The sequence below is a fragment of the Mastigoproctus giganteus genome, chromosome 6 (assembly GCF_048544385.1).
Source record: "Mastigoproctus giganteus isolate SK-2022 chromosome 6, ASM4854438v1, whole genome shotgun sequence".
Lineage (NCBI taxonomy): Eukaryota > Metazoa > Arthropoda > Arachnida > Uropygi > Thelyphonidae > Mastigoproctus > Mastigoproctus giganteus.
The window spans coordinates 22,707,240-22,728,443 of record NC_143580.1 but is presented as its reverse complement, the minus strand read 5'-3'; the positions used below and the strand labels follow the sequence as shown (position 1 = coordinate 22,728,443).

At 39.9% G+C, this 21,204-nt stretch overlaps 1 protein-coding gene across 2 annotated transcripts in view; it reads right to left on the bottom strand.

Annotated features, from left to right (window-relative positions):
* LOC150084082 (regulator of G protein signaling 7-like) overlaps nucleotides 1-21,204 on the bottom strand; it is a 175,461-nt gene that overhangs the window by 32,337 nt on the left and 121,920 nt on the right. For both annotated transcript variants that reach the window (XM_090375026.1, XM_090375027.1), the window contains exons 8-9: nucleotides 10,151-10,227; nucleotides 2,487-2,568 (exon numbers count right to left, since the gene is read on the bottom strand). In XM_090375026.1, coding sequence (XP_090231152.1) covers nucleotides 2,487-2,568; nucleotides 10,151-10,227 — 159 coding nt within the window. The remainder of the gene's footprint in view (nucleotides 1-2,486; nucleotides 2,569-10,150; nucleotides 10,228-21,204) is intronic.

Below are 21,204 nucleotides of genomic sequence, written 5' to 3'. Positions count from 1 at the left end.
ATTGGATTTTTGTGGAATGACAATCCACCATGCAAAGGTGTACTTCATCTTAGAAGTAGGTTCTTAGTTCTTTACGTTCTTGCAGTAAAAACCAAGCAGAACCGGAGGTGAATTTTGTAAAGGATATGAAGCATTAGTTGTATTAAGGTTTTAATCCTTCCTAATATTATCTCCCAGATGTTCAACATTTGAGAAATAACCCGAGAATAACTTATGTATCAGATTAGTTAGAGCCAAAGGGTACAAATGAGGATAGAAACTTAAGTGTTATGATTCAAAGAAACCTGAAGGTTGACATGCATTATAAGCAGGCAACCAGGAGGGGTATCATTTACTGTACCTTTGCATTTAGGGAAAAAATAATTCAAATCATTATTTTAGCAGCACTGGAACTTCTTGCAGATGGAAAAAACTACTCCCTCCGCTTGAGATCGGCTGGCTACAGTGTCGAGGTCTCGGTTTGATTCCCGTCGATCCCACATCATTTCAATACACACACACGTGTGTGTGTTCTGTGTCAAGGTAGCTAAGGCCGTGAGGTATCTGCCTGTGTGTTGGACGTAAAGTCCGAGTTTCCGCAAGTTAAAACTATTCCTGAGTGTTGCAAATATGAATAGCTTTGATTTTTGATTTGTTTACTTTGATTTTATACATCATGATTTAAATTCCCAATTTTTAGGTCATATTAAAAAAGGTAAACTGCAGCCATTATCAACCCACTGCAGGATGGAAGCCTCCTCAACAATTAATGTTGAAGGAAATGGACCATAATCTGCCACGCTGGCCCAGTGCGGGTTGGCAGATCGACCGTATTCAGCAGTAAGGGGCTTGAACCCCGGTCTACTCAAACAGCATGTGCTACTGCACTCCCGCTCCTGACTACTCGGCTACGGAGGCCTCTTAAACTTAACTTTATAATGAACTCAGTTTCTGATTTTTTAACAGCGGTAAGCGGAGAATTATTAGTGATCAGTACGCTGTACCTTGATTGTAGGATGTGCCCAACAAATTGGTGTAGTCTTTTTTACACAGTACTTTCGGATGGATGGGTATGTGTTCGTGTGTATTCTGTAGTCAGTTTTGCCCTTTTTGTTAGACGAAAAACCGTAGTTTCCGGGAGATTGCGAAAAAAAGCCGATAAAAGTTCAACTGACTGGACTCTGGCCTTATCTATCCGATGCGGGGGATGGTAATTATAATCATTATGCTACCCGCGAAGGCGACTTTGATACCACAGGTTGTCTGGAAATTGTTTTCTCATCTCTTCATGGTTGCAGTGTATTCATTTCAGATTGGGTTCTTCCAACAGCATAATGCCCTATGTCATAAGGCATTCAGCCTACTGCTGTAGCTACCTGTCACCAGATCCCAGTCCAGTTGAGCGCCTGTGGGGTGAGGTGGAACGAACTGTTCACAGTAGAAATCATGAGAAGCAGTTGAACCAACATGGACCAGCATTCCGGTGACACGCTTTCGACACTTCGTTGAGTCCATATCATGACGAATCCAGGCTGTTCTAAGTGTATCAAAGGGAAACTACTCTCTATTAGGTAGCGTACTAATAAAGTGGCCACTCAGTGTATATATTATTCCATGTGATATACCCGTAGCGTTTTGCACTCAGTAAGTGGAGTTTCACAATTGCAATGTTTATAAGTGTGTTGTTACACCCCACATCCGAGACATCATTTATTATATGCCTGCAGATGTTTGTTTTGTGGGTGTTGGAACTACTTTAATATTCATAGTGCGGCCTCAAATAGGATTATTTATTATATAGTTCAATTTCTAGTCTTTCAAAGCAAAAATAGCCATCAGTTACGGACGAGATAAAAACGTCTCTAGCAAGGTACTCGTAAATAGCATTTCCATTAATTCTACACAACCTTATTTCTAACCAAACAGAAGAGATGAAGAATCAAACATATAGCGAACTCTGTCGTACGTGGATTGCATTTAAATATTCTACGCATGTAGCAGTCATGAAACAAAAGAATTAAATTTGATAAATTTGGCTTTATGCAGTATTTTTACAAAATTATTTGCAGAATATTTAAAAAAAATTATTTTCTACAATTTTTTTAAATGTAAAATTAATTTAAAAATTTTTTTACAAATTTCATTAATTTAGCATTTATTACATGATTGTTATTTAGTTTTTATTTTTAAAACAGTTTAGAAAATGACGTTTAAACTTTATTCAATGTCTTTTAAATTATTGTAATATAGAGTTGGTAAAAGTTTCGGTTATGCTTGTAGCTAAAAACAAACTAAGTTTGCTACAAAATGCACAATCACGCAGACTGGCGTTTCAGAAATTATTGCCATCTCATCGGTGGAGCTGTTTATTTGAATCGCAGGTCTAGGAACTTCATGATGACTTTCTTCACAATGAGAGATTGGTGTATTCTGTAACAAACTTTGTTTTCTTTATCGATCTTTAATTCATAATTGTAAAAAACAAACTTTTAATGTAGAATACTTACAGGGGGTTTGTGAACGTGCCAAAAAGCTCTTTCTTGGCTTTCTAAGATTACTTTATCACTTTTCTTCCTTTCTTTCAAAAGACTGAAGAAAGAAACAAACAAAAAAAACTTTTAGTATTACTTTGTCAATATTGTTTTTACGTGTTAGAAGAAATTTAGTTTTTCTTATAGTAATCCACATCCAAGAAAGGTTGCTATATCAACGAGTGGGTTTAACCCCCCCCCCCATTTGACAGTTTCCGACTTACTGTAATATAAGGGTGTCAAATGTATATATGAATGCAATTTATTTTTCAGAAAACTTTCACCACAGTCTAACTACTTATCGCATCTGTATCATTCCATCAACTGTCGTACACCGATCCGCTTTGATGACTGTCTGCCATGGCATTTTGTTTCGTGACCATTGTGTGCACTTTTGCGGGGAGAAGTTCATTCTAGAGAGTTTTTCTTTCTTTACGGTACGATTTTAACATTCGTACATTTTGAGCTTGATACACAGTTATTGAAGTCCATCTTTCCCATAAGCCGGTGAATTTCTGCTGGAGAATACCCACTGCTATAAGAAACTGCGCAACATTGCTTTCCTCTAGCTTGGACGCATTCATCACTGTGAACACCATATTGTCTCTACTGCTGCGCACCATTCACCCTTCGCATACAAGACACAGGCAACGTGCCTTATTGTTTAGTAGAAGTATTAGTACTAATCTCTAAATTTATAATCATGGCAAGGGATGGTCAAATTTTTCTGAGAACGAGGTATAAAAGGCGTAGTTAAAAAGTTCTGTTTATTTTTATTTTTTTTTCGATGTATTCATCCCGAAGTTCAATATACAGTACTTATCATACTTAATCTGCAAAGAGTTTATCGTTCAAAAAATTCTTCAGGCTGGCATTAAACCAAGCTTCCACAGCTACTTTTGGTTATTCATAATCTTTAAAATGAATTCCACGAAGATGTCCGGGCTTAAGACTTCTGGACAAATGATAGTCACTTGGAGCCAAATCCGACTATACGGGTGTGGGGGAATGGTTTCATTGTTCAAATCTATATTTATGAATTTTAACTGTGTAACCTGGGCCTTTGTGCACTGATGCATTGAAAGAGAGAAGCAAAACCCGATGACCCGACTTTCCTCGTCTTTTTTCCAGAATAATATTCCACTGTTATTGTGGTTTTAGGTTCAAGGGGTAATTAATTAACAACAATCCCTTTGTGTCCCAGAAAATTGAGACCAACACTTTTCCAGGTGATAATTATGTTCGAAATCTTTTCAGGGTTGGAGATCCCTTTTGCTTCCATTGCATGCTTTCTAATTTAAAATTGGGATCATAAAATTGTAGCCAAGTTTCATCACCAGTAAACACACAGGAAAAAAAATTATCTGGAATAGCAAAAATTAATTTTAACTTCTCTTTTGATGACTCCACCCTCTGATGTTTGTCATGAATGAAAAGGTTTCTGGGAAACCACCTTGCACAAACATTGCACATTCGCAAATGATCATGTACGCGGGGAGTTTGAAAAGTTCGTAGATTGGGTAAGAAAGGGTAGTGGTACAGTGTGAAAAATTTCTGTACTCAATGTATAACATTTCAAATAGTAACCAACAAGTTTCATGCAGTTTCAGTAAATATTTTAATTACAGGTCACGAAGTCAACAAGAATGTGTGAATAAGGAAAGATGGACATAATCAGTCTATGTGCAGTAATTAAATATTTGAAAAGAAAGGGACTAACGCCAAAAGCAATTCATAAGGATTTGGTTATAACACTGGGGAGAATGTTCCTTTCTAGTCCATAGTTAAGAAGTGGCAGCAGAATTTAAACGATGGAGGGAGAGCCCGGAAGATGACCCATGTGGAAGACCTGCAACGTTCTTCACTGTAAAAGTTGTTGACAGCGTGCACGATCTGGTGATGAGTGACTGAGGAGTGACAGTGTCATACATTTCCAGCGTCTTAGGTATGTCTTCTGAACGTGTTACCACATAATAACAGAGATTCTCGCTATTAAAAAGGTTTCAGCACGATGGTTCCAAAAGTTGTTGTTGGGAGCATCAGTGGCTAAGGCCATATTGCTTCGTTTATACTGTCTGTAAATTGTGTGCGTTCTATGGTGGATTTTCTGTTTTCTGGACGAAAAACCCGAGTTTCCGGGAAAAAAACCATGCTACCCTCGCCTGAGGCCGACTAACTCAGCCATGCTGTGAAAAGGCCCATAAAAATCCCTCCCATCATGGACGGAACTCAAACTCAGGTATTTTCTATCCGGTGTGGGAAGGACACATTCTATCCGTTATGCTACCCAGCAGGGCTCTTAAATTTGTTAACAGCAGATCAAAAACGCACAACAGTTGTCAAGTAAAGTGAAAATTTTTATCGTTTTTCAAGACGATCCAGCCAATTTCCTTGCAAGGTTTATGATCATGGATGAGACGTGGGTCCATCACTTTCAGCCAAAGACAAAGCAGCAGTCCAAATAGTGGAAAGACAGCTCTTCTCCCGTCCAAAGAAAGCCAGCTCGATCCCTTCTACTGGCAAGGTGATGGCATCGATTTTTTGGGGGGTGCTGAAGGAGTGTTGCTAGTGGATTACCTTCAGAAAGGCTAGATAGTCGCAGGAGCATATAACGCAGGCCTGTGAGGCGTTGGCGTTGCGTGAAAACATAAAAGACAAACGCCGAGGGAAGATTCAGCAAAGGAATCTTTTTTCCACCACGACAAAGGGCCGGAGCAATATGGCCTCACAAGTCTGACATTGGTTTGGCTGCACTACTTGAGTGCGGCTTTGAAATCTTGGACATCCTCCATATTCACCAGGTCTAGTACTATCGGACTTTAATCACTTATTTCCTAATTTAAAAAAAAAAAAAATACCTGGCTGGCATCCTTATCCCCACCCACAGTGACGTCATTTCTGCAGTGAATGCATTCTTGGAGGCCTAAGAGAGCTTTTTTCGCAGCAGAAATCAACGCATTGCGGCATCAGTTGTAGTTGTAGGGTTTTTTAGGAGCATAAGCGACTAAGGCCATATTGCTCCGTGCATATTGTCTGTAAATTGCGTGTGTTCTGAGGTTGATTTTATGTTTGCTGGACGAAAAACTCGAGTTTCCGGAGAAAAAGCATGTTACCGCCCCGCCTGAGACCGACTAACTCAGCCACATGTGAAAAAGGCCCATAAAAATTCCTCCCCACATCGACAAGACTCGAACTGAGGTCTTTTCTACCCGGTGTGCGGAGGACGGTGATGCTACCCATGAGGGCTCGGTGGCAAAAGCGTACTATGTCGACTGTACTGTGTGCTCCAAAGAGAGCTGTTGAAAAGTGAAATGTTACCAGACTCCTCAAATAAACCCTTCATATTCAGGCCGCGAACTGTTTCAAACCCCCTTCTTATTAAATTTAAAATGCTTTCATGGGAAATGTTAAGTATTTTTTTTTCAAATTCAGACTCTTTAATTTTTCTGTTTTTCTGAAATTTTTCTTCAGTCATGGCAGTTGTTTGAGAATTGACTGTTTCAGACGGCCGATCATCCTCCACTGACTCCTATTGTTTTGAACTCTGCCGACCATCCTGCAACAGAAACATAACGGAGTGATACTTCCCCAAACACTGTACTCATTATTTCATGGATTTCTTTATAATTTCTGCCCTCCTTTCTCAAAAGTTTGATTACTGAACGATGCTCGATTTGTTGGATATTAATTCTTCTGCCACCTACCAACATAAAAATTTAAATTTTAGAAACTGCATAGACATTAACATATATATTTTTCACATTAATTTATAAGAATATAATACTGTCTTAAAGACTATAATAGTAAACTACTGATACAAATGTATAATCTATAATAATAAAGTTAAACCATAATAAGTCTTAAAATTATAAGGCTATCAAAAAACTTTTCTATAATTTATTAATAAATTTTATATACCCTGTTCTTAGACTTTTCGACCATTCCTGTAATTTCAATTTATACTTTGTATATAGAAATATCGTTTTCATCTGGCTCATCCTCATATATTAAAGGCACAAACCAGATTCTCAATGAAAGAAATGTTGCAGTTTCCATCTCCGTTTGAAGAGTCATTGTGAAGTGCATCTTCACAATGACGCTGTTACAGATGAACTTAAGTGTTGGCACAAAAGCAATTTCATTGATAATGGATTTGAATTACTAGGTTGTAATTTTGAGGGCTACCTTATGGTCCAGAATAAAGTACGTAGTCGGAAAGTTAAAATCACATAACTCAGTACGCGTGCGTTTGACCTTGTGGATCATTTTGAAAACAAGTTCTTCTCTTTAGGGAAGGAAGATATTTCTCATATCAGATATAAGTGGTTCGTGAGTTAGTATTAGCAATGGCCACATGGTGCAAGGAAGCCTATGGCTTATGCTGCACCAGCCAAAAAAAATAATAAAAATAAAATAATAATAATAAGAAGAAAAATTTAAAAAATAAATAACTAATAAGAGAAAAGGAAATAGATAACCTATGCGTTTCCCTCCTCCTGTAGGCAATTATCCAGCTGACCTTTGAATTTCCCCAAACTGTCAGCCTCTACCACCCATGTAGGTAACTTATTCCAGTAATTCAGTAATTTATAACTCGCTGGTGCTAAAATAAAATTTCCTGCAATCCAGTCTAAACATCTCCCCCGTAACTTGAAATTATGGCTCCTAGTTCTAGAATCATTTATAACCGTGAAAATTTTGTCTTCATTCATTTTACTTATGCCTCCCAGAGCCTTAAACACCTCAATCAAGTCTTCTAAGGTGCCTAGTTTCCAAGCTCTGCAACCCACATATTCGAAGTCTTTCCTCATATGGACGCCCTTTTGCCGACCTCACCAGGCGAGTTACCCGTCTTTGGACCCTTTCAAGAAGCACAATGTCTTTCTTTAGGTGCGGTCTCCATACTTGAACACAGTATTCCAACTGTGGTCTAACAATAGCCTTATATAATGGGATTATGACGTCCTTATCACTACTAGCAATTGTTCGATAAATCATCGATAGGACACCATGCAACCTATCGATGCAACCAGTCTACAATGCTCGGAGAACTTCATGTCTGACAATATCCTAATACCCAAGACCCTTTCCTCCACTACCGGCTTTAGTTCAACCCCGCCAAGTGTATAAGTTATTGTGGAGTTACTGTTCCCCAGGTGTGGGGAGCAGTAACTCCACACTCAGCAAAGTGTAATACCTTAACTTAAAGCATAGCTGCCATTTTTCTGACCATCCCTGAAGTCTGTCTAGGTCACTCTGAAGCTCTGCTTGGCGGTGATCATTAACTACTCTACCAATCTTTACATCATCTGCAAATTTAGACATCACGCCCTCTATCCCTCCATCGATGTTATTTATGAAAATAAAAAAAATAATAAAAAACAGTGGTCCTAATACTGAACCTCTGTCTCCTGCCCTGAAGCCATCCAGCTATCCATCTAAGGATTTTCCCTGTGATTCCAACCTGTTCCGGCTTATAAAGTAACCGCTCATGTCGGACTGAGTCAAATGCTTTGCTGAAATCCAAATAAACTATATCAAAATTATTCCCTAAGTTCAGCTCTTGAGTGACCCTGTCAAAATAGCTAACCAGATTAGTTAAACATAATTTTCCCTTTATAAAACCATGCTGAGTATCCTTCAGAATTCGATTTCTCTCTAAATGATCCTGACTTCCACCCTTGATCATTGGGTCCATGATTTTCCCTACTACTGAAGTTAGACTGACCGGCCGGTAATTTCCTACTTCACTCTTAGAACCGTCCTTATGCATTGGAGATACGTTGGTCCTTTTCCAATCCAACGGAATTACTCCCGAGTCCAGTGATGCTCTCATAATTAGCCTCAATGGTTCAATGCACTCACTTGCCGCCTACCTTAAGATTACAGGGGTTACTGTTACTGCCATCAACCCCAGAAGCTTTACTGCCCTGTAGGCTCGAAAGTTATGTGACACTGATTTAAAAAAAAAAACAGAGGGAACTCTGCTACTCCCGAACCCTACTTGGAATAATTTTCAACGAGAAAATATTTCTCGTTGAAAAAGATCTGATGGGAAACAACACACGTTCTACACAGCATACCAACAGAGACCATTTGAAAGATGTTTTCAAACTCCGAAAGTTGACTAGAATATGCCTTTTAAATTGTATGCTCTCATCTGGCACACATCCTACGATAAGATTTAAAATTGGAATCATAATATTAAGCTTAGTAAAGTTATTTTGGACTACTTTATTCTGGGCCAAACTGCTGTACATTGCTGCAAAGCAGAGAAGCAGATGGACAAAATGAAAAAAGAAAAGAAGTTAGTTCTGTGAGTTTGAAGTCAAACACAAAGTTAGTTCGGTGAGTTTGAAGTCAAACACAAAATATACGCTGGCTGATTAAAGCCCGTGTTTGTACCAGTTAGTAAGATTTTTAACCCATTTGAAAGGTGAAATAGGTAATTACAGACTTCTAAATCTAACTTCTGTAGAAGAGAAAATGATGGAATTCGTGATGGATATATTGCATGATCATCTGGACTAGATGATCTAAATGATCCTAGATGGTCTAGATGATCCTGCAGTATTAAACGAAAAGCAGACCTGGTTCTATTTAAGGATATATATACCCTTAAATATAGCTTGGTATATTTAAAGGAAATTGTCTAGCTAATCTGATAAGGTATTATCAGATTATCACAGAAGCAATAGATGCAAAGAATAACGTTACATTATTTTCAGTTAAGTAAAGATTTTATCTCGTTCCACTGTATGGGACTGTAATCAACAATTGGGATAAGTGCGAGACTAATAGCCATGAGAAAAGCACTTCATTGATTGGGTTACCATGGTCGAGCAGCTACTTGCAATCGAAGCTCTCTCAGCAATGCATATTGCTGCCTGTCCTAATGGAGAGAACGGAGGTACCGGACGTTACAGCAGTAGTAGAATGTAACATCGAGTCATGAACCATGCTACACAGTCGAGTCATCAAATGGACGCGCTTGGTATGTCGCATTCTCAAAGAACAGTTTCGCCCATATGGTATTGATTCAACGGTAAAGTTCGCTGGTGGTAGTGCGAAATACGGGACAGTTAACATGGTTTGAACTAGGTCATCGATGAAACCATGAATGCAGCTGTCTGTTCTGACCCCTGAACAGTTCTGCCTTATAGACAATTGTTTAGAGAGGAGTCGTATCAACATGGTAGCGCCATGTCACAAAGCACGCTCAGTAAAACGGTGGTTTGAGGAGGAAAACGTGATAAACCTGCCATTTCCAGTCCACAATCGAGATCTGAATCCAACCGAAGATCTCTGGATGTTTTTAAGAAACTACTGAGAGCCAGAACATGTCGTTATTACACTGCCAGCTTCACATGCACTTCTTGTACCACCGAAAAAATGGTACAAGAAATACCACGAAACGTCTGGGAATAATGTGTGGCCCTTTAAAAAACTAAATACAGCTTATACTCTACACAGGTTGAGTTGTTTTGATTTTCACTATTCATCGAGGCGAAGTTATTGTCATCTTTTAGATATCTAATAATCCATTCATTGCATGTTTACAGTATACGAGGAAAATATTTTGCATCAAATGTCGAAAGAAAACAGATAATGTTCATTTTAGAAGTTTTAAGAATACTTACTTAACCTGTTCTTCAGCTTGGATAAGAATAAATTCCCAATTTTGACACAGTAATTTCTTTAATCTTGCCATAGCTTCCTATAAGACAAAGTCCATATAAATCTAATAACATGGGATAAAATACAGTAGCTCCAAAATATTTCGATTTTAAGCTTTTTATCATATAGAATAAGTTAAAGACAAAAACCTTTTGGAGGTTCTCATCAACATTATTCTGCAACCTACTAGGAAGTACAGTATAGCTGTTCCAAATGTAGTAAGTAAATAAAATAAAAGTAAACGCAACAACAAAAATTTTCATAAGAGGTTTTCGGAAAATCCAGTTCCTCCCCATAAAATTGAAATATGACGAATATAAATAAAGAAAAAATTTATTAACAACATTTATTCATCTGGGATGTCCGTGTAATCACATTTGTAACAAAAATAGGCGTCTCCATGGGCAATGTTGAGAATCAAGGCAGTGTTAATGAAGTGTTGGTACCAAATGCATCTCGAATAGATTCTTTCAGTTCTTCAGTGGTTTCCTAACTTCTCTTGACCACATTCTGCTTTACGAAATCCTATAACGCACTGTCACTTGACGATCGATCTTTGCTTCGAGGAACCAAGGGAAGAGGGGGTGGGTAAAATTTGCTAGTCACGGTTAATCCACTTATCTCAGCAGCTTCGTTATGGAATTCTGGTACATCAATCATAAAATGAGCCTGGGTCTCACCTTGTAGAAACAACATTTGACCAAATAACCCCATACTGTTCAGCTGAGATGAAAACTATTGCTATAACATATTTAAGTTTTTGTTCAGTAAATAACTATTTCTCTGTAGGTTTCTGAGATCAATGGCTTCCTTGAAGGTCCTACAACCATTTTGCGTTCTTTGTAGGGTTCTTGTCATGACGCGTGTCGTCTTACGATTCGGAAGGCGCCATGCTTTTTTATTAATCGAATCACTTCGACTACTTGTGAAAAACAATTAATACAAACCTTGTTATTTATTTATTAAAGTGATTGTACAGGGTACTTAATGCACCCATACGGCTGCACGTGTCTGTTATTGTAGGGTTTTTAGATGCATTAGCGATTAGGCTATATTGCGCATTGTAAGCTTAAGCTTATTTAAAAAAAACAAAAAGAAGAAAAATTTTTTTATAAATAAATAAATTAAAATTAAGATAATAATAATAAGGTATATCGGCGAAATTAACATGGGAACATTCTGTATAATTAGAAAATTTCAGTGAACAACAATTATACACGCAACGAACAGTTGTAATGGGATAAGGAATAGTCATTAGGAAAATATCTTAGGGCGAGACCATATTTCTCAGAAGTACAGTGAACATTCGATTTACTGAGGGGAAGTCAGGTCGAAATTCAGGGAAAATTTAGGTAAAGTTCGGATATATAAGGACTGGATCAGTGGCAAGTAAGCGGAGTTTTTCGGAGTTAGCAAGTTGGGAAGCAGTGAGTGAGTAGTAGTGGCATGTGATGCAAGAAAGCAAGTGTATGAGCTTATGCAGCATCAGCCCCTCCCCCCCCAAAAAAAAAACATCACATCATTCCCTCCAAATGCCTGTCCAGTTCCTCCTTAAATTTATTCAACCTATCAACTTCCACAACGACAGATGGAAGTTTGTTCCAGCAATTAACCACCCGCTGGCTAAAGGCATATTTCCGCACATCTATTCTACATCTGTCTTTTCTTAATTTGAATTTATGCCCCCTTAGGTTCGTAATCTGAACAAGTGGAAGGATCCCATCAGAATTCAGCATGCTCAACCCATTCAAGGCCTTATACACCTCAATCAGATCACCGCGCAGGTGACTAGTCTCCAGCCACTGCAATTTGCAGAACTTAAGCCTCTCTTGGTAAGAGGATCCCTTCATTCCCCTCACCAATCTTGTTGCCCTTCTCTGTACACGCTCAAGTAAATCTACATCCTTCCTAAAATGAGGCCTCCACACCTGTACGCAGTACTCAAGGCGTGCCTGACCATTGCCTTATACAGAGGGACAATCACGTCCTTTTCCCTGCAAGCAAAATTCCTATATATCATTGACAGAACCCCCATGACCTGCTCTGGCAGCCTGTCTGCATTGCTCAGAAAACTTCATATCTGACTGCACAATTACTCCCAGGTCTTTTTCATTTTCTGCCACCTTAAGTGTAGTACCACACAGTTGGTACGTTTCTCTGGGGTTACGTCTACCCATATGCAGTACTTTGCATTTGTCAAGGTTAAACTTCAGTTGCCACCTAGCCCATCTGCCCAAATTATCTAGATCCTGTTGCAGTAGCACACTGCCATTGCTGTCATTAACAACCCTGCCAACCTTTGTATCATCTGGAAACTTCGACATTAAGCCTGATATACCTTCATCAATATCATTGATAAATATACAAAACAACAGTGGACCCAACACCGAACCCTGTGGGACTCCACCAATAACATTAGTCCACGAAGAGCAGCACCCATTGATTACCACTCTCAGTCTTCTCCCATTTAACTATCCTTTTATCCATTGTAGCAACTTACCCTTAATACCATTCTGCTCCAATTTGTACAATAGTCTTCCATGCGCAACAGTGTCAAAAGCTTTCCTGAAATCCAAATATATGATATCAAAATTATTTTTTGCATCCAGTTCCTTTGTAACCACATCATAATATCCTATCAAATTAGTCAGACAAGACTTTCCCTTAACAAACCCATGCTGTGTCTGAATTATTGCTGCAGTCTTGTCTAGATGATCCTGCAATGCATCTTTAACCAGTAACTCCATTATTTTACCCGGAACAGAAGTTAAACTAACTGGTCTGTAATTACTCGTGTCACCCTTCGATCCCCCTTTGTGAATTGGGGATACATTTGCACATCTCCAGTCCGTGGGAACCTCCCCGAGTCCAAGGATGCTCTCATAATTATGGCTAAGGGTTTGCTTAATTGCTTTGCCACCTCCTTTAATATAACTGGATAGATCCCATCCACCCCAGGAACTTTTCTTATGTTTAACTTCAACAATTTCTCCTCCACTTTGCTCTCAGTTATTACAAAATCATTAAGTATCCTGCTACAATTTGATAACCTTCTGCCATTTTCAAACCTTAATAATTCGTCATGTGTGAATGTAGATGCAAAATACTCATTCAGTTTGTTTGCTATCTGAGCAGGATCATCAACAGTCGAACCATCGATGTCAAGTGGACCAATCAGATTCATCCGTTTCCTTTTAGAGTTTATATAAGTAAAGAAATCCTTGCTGTTTTTCTTAGCATCTTTTGCCAGGGATTTCTCGTAATCTGCCTTCGCCTGCCTAACCTCCTTTGTGACCTGATTACAGACTAGCTTATATCTGCCATAGGCTTCTGAGTTGCTTGATAATTTATATGTATCCCATGCATTTTTCTTCTCTGTTACGAGTCTCATTAGTTCATTTGATAACCATTTAGGCCTAAATCTTGAACAATATTTCTCTCGAGTAGTCGAGAGAAGTCGTGGTTGGAAGTTGTAGTTAGGTGCAGATATGTAACTAGTAGTTCAAAGAGAGTAGATAAATTTATAGTAAGTGGGTTGTTTGGTATGAATCATCATCAGCCATTTTCAGTCCACTGCAGGATGAAGGCCTCTCCAGCAACTTTCCAGTTCCTTCTGTTTTGAGCACTGGCCATCCATTTACTACCCAAAAACTCATGAATTTCATCTATCCATCTCCGCCTTTGTCTTCCAGGTTTTCTTCTAGCTCCTCTTGGGTACCATTCTGTTATTTTCTTAGTCCATCTGTCATCATGTCTTCGAGCTATGTGTCCTGCCCAAGACCATTTTAGTTCTTTAGTTTTGATAAGAATGTCCTTTACTTGAGTTTGCTGCCTAATCCATATGTTTCTCTTCTTATCTAACAGTCTGATTCCCAATATAATTCGTTCCATTCTTCGCTGTGTAGTTCTCAGCTTCTCTTCCATTCTTTTGGTGAGTGCCCAAGTTTCACTTCCATAAGTCATGGTGGGGAGTATACATTGGTTCATTATTTTACGTTTCAGACAAACTGGGATATTGCTCTTCAGTATGTGACTATATTTCCTGAATGCTATCCATCCAAAATTTATTCTTCTCTTGACTTCCAGCCATTGGTATGAATAGGCCGCATTAATGTGAGTTTGGTCAAGGAGAATCTTGGATAATAACAAGGAATCTGATGTGGAAGCTATTAAAGAAAGTGCCGGAAGATCAAGGAGCTGGTCAAAAAACTCGGAGAAATGAAAGTTATTGTAAGTACTGTTTCGTATTATTATTCCTAGTCAAATAATCCAAAAAAAAGGGAGAAAGGCATTCTGAAATCCTAACTGTGATAAATTTGACTAGCCTAGGAGGTAGCCGGATAATCAAATTGGATGTCGTAAAGAACTATATATATATAATTCAATTTAGAATGAGATATAGAACGGACTGGTTGAAATTGTCTATCCCGGTGGGGAAACATCTATAATATGGAAAAGTTTTCTTGTGATAAATTTTGTGTGTATTTAAGTCAGTTTCTATAATTAAACATGCTAAATTTTTCATATGCATTGTCAATTGTCTCACTAAATTTTCTAGCTAAATAAATAATTTACCTGGAATTTTGTTAACGCAGTCAGAGGCCCAGGATAACTTGTAGTTACCAGATAAAATTAATGTAGGTGAAAAAATTGTGTATAAATAAGTAACTAATTATTTATATACTGTATAATAGTACACGGAAGAGTGTACGCCTACAATTGACATGCCTATTAAGAAAGGAAGTCATACAGCATATAGGTCTGCAAATTGCGTGTATTCTGCGGTCGATTTGCTGTTTTCTGGAAGAAAAACCCCAGTTTTCGGGAGAAAAACGATGCTATTCTCGCCTGAGACCGACTAACTCAGCCACGTTGTGAAAAAGCCCATAAAAATTCTTCGAATCATCTACGGGATTCTAACTCAGATCTTTTCCACCTGGTGTGGGGAAGATGGTGATTATACCAACTGCGCTACCCACGAGGATTTGCACATGTCCAGCGTTTCAACGTTAGACACGTTTAGCTGTCCTCCCTGTTGTAATCTTCTAAACGCACTCTGACAGAGAGGGAGATTTACATATTACATGAATAATTGCATATATATGAGGATGGTATCGAAAAGTTTTCCCTGTCTATGTTCTGTGTGGCCCAGGTGGTTGAGATTTGGAACATATATTTACACCTTCTCTATGTAGTCACCGCCCAAAGCGGCACTTTCTTATGCCATTTTTGTAGAGGGTCTGACTTTGCTCTTGCATGCATCTGGCGCATTATAGCCTTTGTTGCTAATGCGCCAATAAAATCCAAACCAAGCATGCATCTGTTGCAGAAATTACCACTGCATTGCGAAAAAAAATGTTTTCGAGGCAAAAATGATTTCAGCTGCTGAAAGAGAAAGTCAGAAGGTGCCAATTCATCCATAGTCACCAATCGGGGGTTAAAAGCAGGTCAGGATCGCTGTCATACATGGCGATCAATTCAGCAAGAGCAGACCTGTTTTTTTTTTTTTTTTTCTTTCTGAGGACATGTGAGGAATCCATCGTCCTGAGACCTTATTCATATTCAAGTAATTGTGAATTATGCTCTCCATTGATCCATTGCTTATCCTGATCTCAGCAACTATCTGTTTAATTGTTATCCGTCGTCATTGAAGATCAACTGTTCAATTTTCTTCACGAATACAGCTGTTTAAGATGCAGATGTGTACCCACTTCTTTCCTCATAATGGACGCTCTCCTGGCCGCACTTAAAGAGTTTCCACCAATGTTTTGCAAAGTCACAGTGGACAGATGCCCCATACACCGTAGACATCTCTTCATGGATAGTCCTTGGCTGTTTGCCATGCAAAAACAGGAATCTGATAATAGATCGATATTTAACTTTATCCACGATGACACTCTGTCACACATTCAACTCTGTAACAAAACAAACATAAAAGTTAGAGTAATGAAACTTCTGGCATATATTACTAGATAAACAATTAGTACAGTCAATAAAAAGTAAAGTTCACAGAATAAATACACAGAAAAAGGGAAAAATTTTGAAACTCCCTCGTATATACACTCAGTGATTACTGAATTATAACCACTCCATCAGTAATGGACTTTGCTGCATAGCTCGCAGTATAAAAAGCCGAATAGCTTCTTACGTTAGGGCAGTAGTAAATTTGCATCTGGTCGTGCAAGTAAACGTGATAAAGTAGCAGTTATAGGGCGTAGTAAAGATATCATGGAATTTCAAAAGAGCACGATTGTTTGAGCTCGTGCGTCAAGTGCTTCCATGTCGGAAAGGGCACATTTTGTCGGTAGCTCACGGCCCAGTTTGGTTAAGGTGTGTGTGTGTGTGTGTGCTTTTATATAGGTGGCTCCTAGAACAAAAGTTCATCTCCGCCTCGTTGCTCTGTTCAGTTTTTACAGACTGTCAAGGTAAGGCCAGTGTGTCGTGTGGAATATCCCACGCTGGATGAAGGTAGATGAAGGATGAAGGAAGGTAGATCTGAATTTCTTTTGGCCTAGGGGTGCCGTGAAAAAAATTACTGGGACACTAAGGGCGCCGTGAACCGAGAAAGTTTGGGAACCTCTGGTTTAACCTTTCTGATTCTCCCCTCTGTAACTGTGGCAGCCCAGAAGACTGGCAGCATGTTCTTTTCACCTGTCCATATTACTTGGATCTTCGTCAGCCTCTGTCTGCTCTGTGTCAACCATTGTCCCCAGGCAATGAGCCTTCTCTCTTGGACTCCAAAGAAAAATTTCATCTCCTGCAAGATTTTGCACGTAAAGTCTTTGCCAGACGTGGACAAATCATCAATAGTGCCCCAGTTTCAGGAACTACTCCTATTCCAGCTCTACCTCCAGTCCAGACCAGCATTTCTATCATCGCCATCTCGTGATACCACCACCATCGTCACTACCACCTTTATTTAGCTCAAGTACCATCTTCACCACCATCTTCGACTTGGACAGTTGGTTAACAAACGTGTATGATGCCGAGTGACATCACTTTGTCTTCTTGATTTCTATTTCCTGCTAACCTCAGGCTGGTCCTGAGGCGGGGGTCATCTGCTGGCACCACCTTACACTGGCGCGGGATGATTTTTTTTTTTTTTTTTATTATAATAATTTTTTTCCTCATTTTATTAACATATTTTTATCTTTATTTTTATCTTTAATTTTTCTGATTTTTTAAAATTTACTGTTAAATTTAATTTTATTTGCTCATATTTTGAATGATTTCGACATTCAGTACGTGACACTCGAGGTTTGCTGCGGTTCGCGCTCAGTTGTGGCCCGCCTCCTCGCGGCATAGACGAGTATCAGGACGCACCACCTTGGTGCTTGTTGCTTCCTGATAGCAAAGCGGCCAGAAACAACTAAACAACATAACATACACGGCACAAACATAGCATTACACACATTTCTGGCCTTTCTGCAGAGTTTTTGTAACATCACAGTGTACCACGGCGGAGTTGAACTAGCGTTTGGGAGCCGCCTTACATAAGATACTATACATGTTTACATACATGAAAGAAGTAGTGAGTCGACGTTAAGCCAAGCAGCCACCAGTTTACTGATTTGCAGAAGCTGCTAGGATGATCCTCCTTCTACGCTTGAATACCTCTGCCGCAAAGTGCTGTAGCGAACTTAAGTTCTTTTGCGATTGTACCAGGAGTTCTACTTGGTCAGGAGAAAATCTTGAAAATGCTGCCTGGAGCTGTTGTCTATGGTCCCCGTAGATAGTAATTTCAAAGAGTAGACGTGCCCAATTCTCGACAGATCCACAGAAACAGAGATCGGTATTTAGTAGACCTAGTTGGAGTTTCTGGTTGAGAGACTCGTGTCCAGTGATCATAAAAGAGATTTGCATGCTGAGGGAGAACCACTTGTTGACCGTTTTGTTGGTTGCGAATGTGACATCCGGTATAAATGTTCTCGTAACAAGTTCTTTTGTGGTCGTGTCCCAGCTAGTCTGCCAGACATTTATTAGCTCATTATGGCAACGAGCCCTTTCCTGTTTGGTATCACTGTTCAGGTTGAGTTCGATATCCAGTATTTCAGTTGGGATTCTTTTCTTCAGGCGGTAGGTAAGTCCTCTATAGATAAGGAAGAGATCCAGGGAGATTTTTCCAGATATTACTTGCAATGCAACCGTTGACAATGTTCTACAGGCACGATGGGTAGCAAGAATAATGCTTCTCTGGATCGAGTTAAGCTTCTCTTTGATTTTGCAATTAGTCGCTCGGTGAAACCACATACCTGCAGCATAGGTGGTGATAGGTAAGAAAACTGCTTTATAGTATAACTGTAGAGTATGCTTAGAGACCCCAATCGCTTCTGGAGATTCTCACAATTCAGGCAGAGAATTGTTTTATTTTAGAATATAAATCTTCTTACCACACTTGTGTGGTAAGAAGAAAAAACTATTATATTTAGGCCACCCGAATAATTAAATTCATCTGCCGTGCTGTGTCTTATGTCTGTTAATTGCGTGTGTTCTATGGTCGATTTGTCTGTTTGCTGGACGAAAAACCCCAGTTTCTGGGGGAAAAACCTTGCCATCTACGCCTGAGACTGACTAACTCAGCCACGGAGTGAAAAAAAAAGCCCATTAAAGTTCTTCGCGTCATCGACGGGATTCGAACACGGGCCTTTTCCACCCGGTGTGGGGAGGACGGTGACGATATCACTGTGCTCCCCGCGCAGACTGCTTTATAGAATGTGGTAAGAAGAATAGTCGGTGGTCAATGACGACCCAAGGACCCTGGTCTGTATCACCAGGGGAGTCGTATTCCGTCTACCTTGATCTGAGGGGGCCGCCGAAGATCCAGTTTAGTTTTAAAGATCATCATATTTGTCTTGTGAGGATTAATGTGCAGTCTGTTAGTCTTAGCCCAGTGAGATAGAACTAGGTTAGCAGTATTTTCCAGAGCAAGTCTTGAGTGTCTGGAGACAACAATGGTAAGGTCATCAGCAAATGCAATGACCTTGGTGCGTTCAAATTATCTGCTCAACCAATCTTGTAAGATTACGTTCCAGATCAGGGGCCCTAGGACATATCCTTGGGGGCACCCCCGAAATATTTGTCTGGTGATGTGCCGATGCTTTGTTTTGACCATAACTGACCTTTCAGAAAAGTAGTTTCTGGTCAACCAGTACAGTTGTGAGGAGCAGTTGGCTGATCGGAGACGTTCCAGTGCGCTCTCCCACCAAACGTTGCGAATTCCCCCTCATCAACACAAACAGCAAGTTCATACTTGAACTTAGATGTTTCTAGATGAAGAACCAGGTCGAAGAGGGCATCTTCGCAGGAGCGACCGGGCGTGAAACCCTATTGTGCTGGGGAAATAAGATCCTGTGATTGGAATAAATTGACAATTTTTAGGGCCATGAGGCGTTCCAGGATTTTGCCTAGGTTGACTAAATGTGCAATTGGCCTAAGGGATCTTGGCTCCGTTGGTGGCTTGTTTGGTTTAGGTATAAATCAAATGCTTCCTGGAGTCAAATTTTGACTCCAGGAGGAATTTGTTAAACAGGAGTAGCAGCAGGTTGGGTTTTAATTTATAAAATCTTTGTATAAACACATATTCGATCAAGTCGGGGCCTGGACATTTGTTTGGATTAATTTTCATCATAGCTGTGTCAAGTTCTTGCGGGGTAAAAGGGTTAGTGCTATTGGATGCTATATACTTAGCATTGTTTCTTCTGATTTTCGTGTGTTCTGGCATGTCTGCTGTAAGTCATCTAGGGGAAAGAGTTTATTTAGTATCTCGTTGACTGAGTCTTTGTCTTCGCAGTTGGTGGTTTCCCTCAAAGCAGTGGTAACTGATCCGTATATTTCTGGGACAAAAGTTTTGTCCCTCGTGATTTTGTACAGGAGACCCCATGGTTTATCATTATCTGAGTCTTTGACAAATCCAGACCAGGTTCCCTTTTCCGAGCAGCAATAGCCCTGAAATAGCAGCAATAGCGTGAAAACGTTTGACATCAGGGCGGGGGCCAGTCTTGATGGCGTAGGAATTCCCTCCTGGCACTGTGGGTGTCTTTCCTGAGTTTGTTTAGTTTAGCTGCCCACCAGGCACAAAGTCTTGGCACGATAGTCTATTTCCTAGCAGACCTGTACGCTGCTTTGGATAAAGAATTCTGAATCTTATGTCCCAGTTCAACTGCTGAGAAGTGCTCCAGACCCTGGATGTTCGAATCGGGGAAATCATTCTGGATGGTGTCATCAACAGCGAGCTAGTTAACTGTTTCGGTGGAGAACCTAACAAAGTCCGGGGTCCAGTTCATGGATGTAGAGTCTTTCAAGTTCAGGCAGAGGTTGAATAGGACCACTCTGTGGTCACTGATTGTCCAGTCCGGAATGACAGTCCATTCGCTGACCACGGTCCTGAGATCCTTGGTCGAGACATTGGCTGCAGAAAGTTGTTGGCTGGCTGGGCTGAATGTGGATGGTAAGATTCCTAGACAGGACCAAATCTTCCAGGAGAAGTCCTCGAAGGTCCGAAGCTGGGGAGTGCCAGAGTGGTGATTTCGCGTTAACATCCGAGGTGATGACGACAGCTTTAGAGCCATGAAGGTCCAATGCATGCTCAATATAGTGGAGTGACTCTTCAGTACCCATAGATGATGGGTAGTATAGGGATATTAGATAGAATGAGTGTGAGTAGATCGTTATCTGAATACAGGTTGCAAATTTTGTGCATAATCCATGGATCACCAGTACATCAAGATTTCTATTCAGCACCACAATACAGGATTTCGGGTTCTTTGTGGTTTGTTTGTTATTTGGTTTTTAGGAGCATTAGCAACTAAGGCCATATTGCTCCGGGATATGCGGTGGTCATTCCCTGACCTTTCCGCATCCTCCGTATTTGGTGGTGACGGGCTCGAACCCCGGTCTAATCAAGAAGCGTGTGCTACACACTGCTGCTCCTTCCCACCTCGCTACGGAATCGCCGGTTCTTTGTGGTAGATTGGATGACTTTTGCATATATGGAATATGCCGTAATCTTAGAACTGTC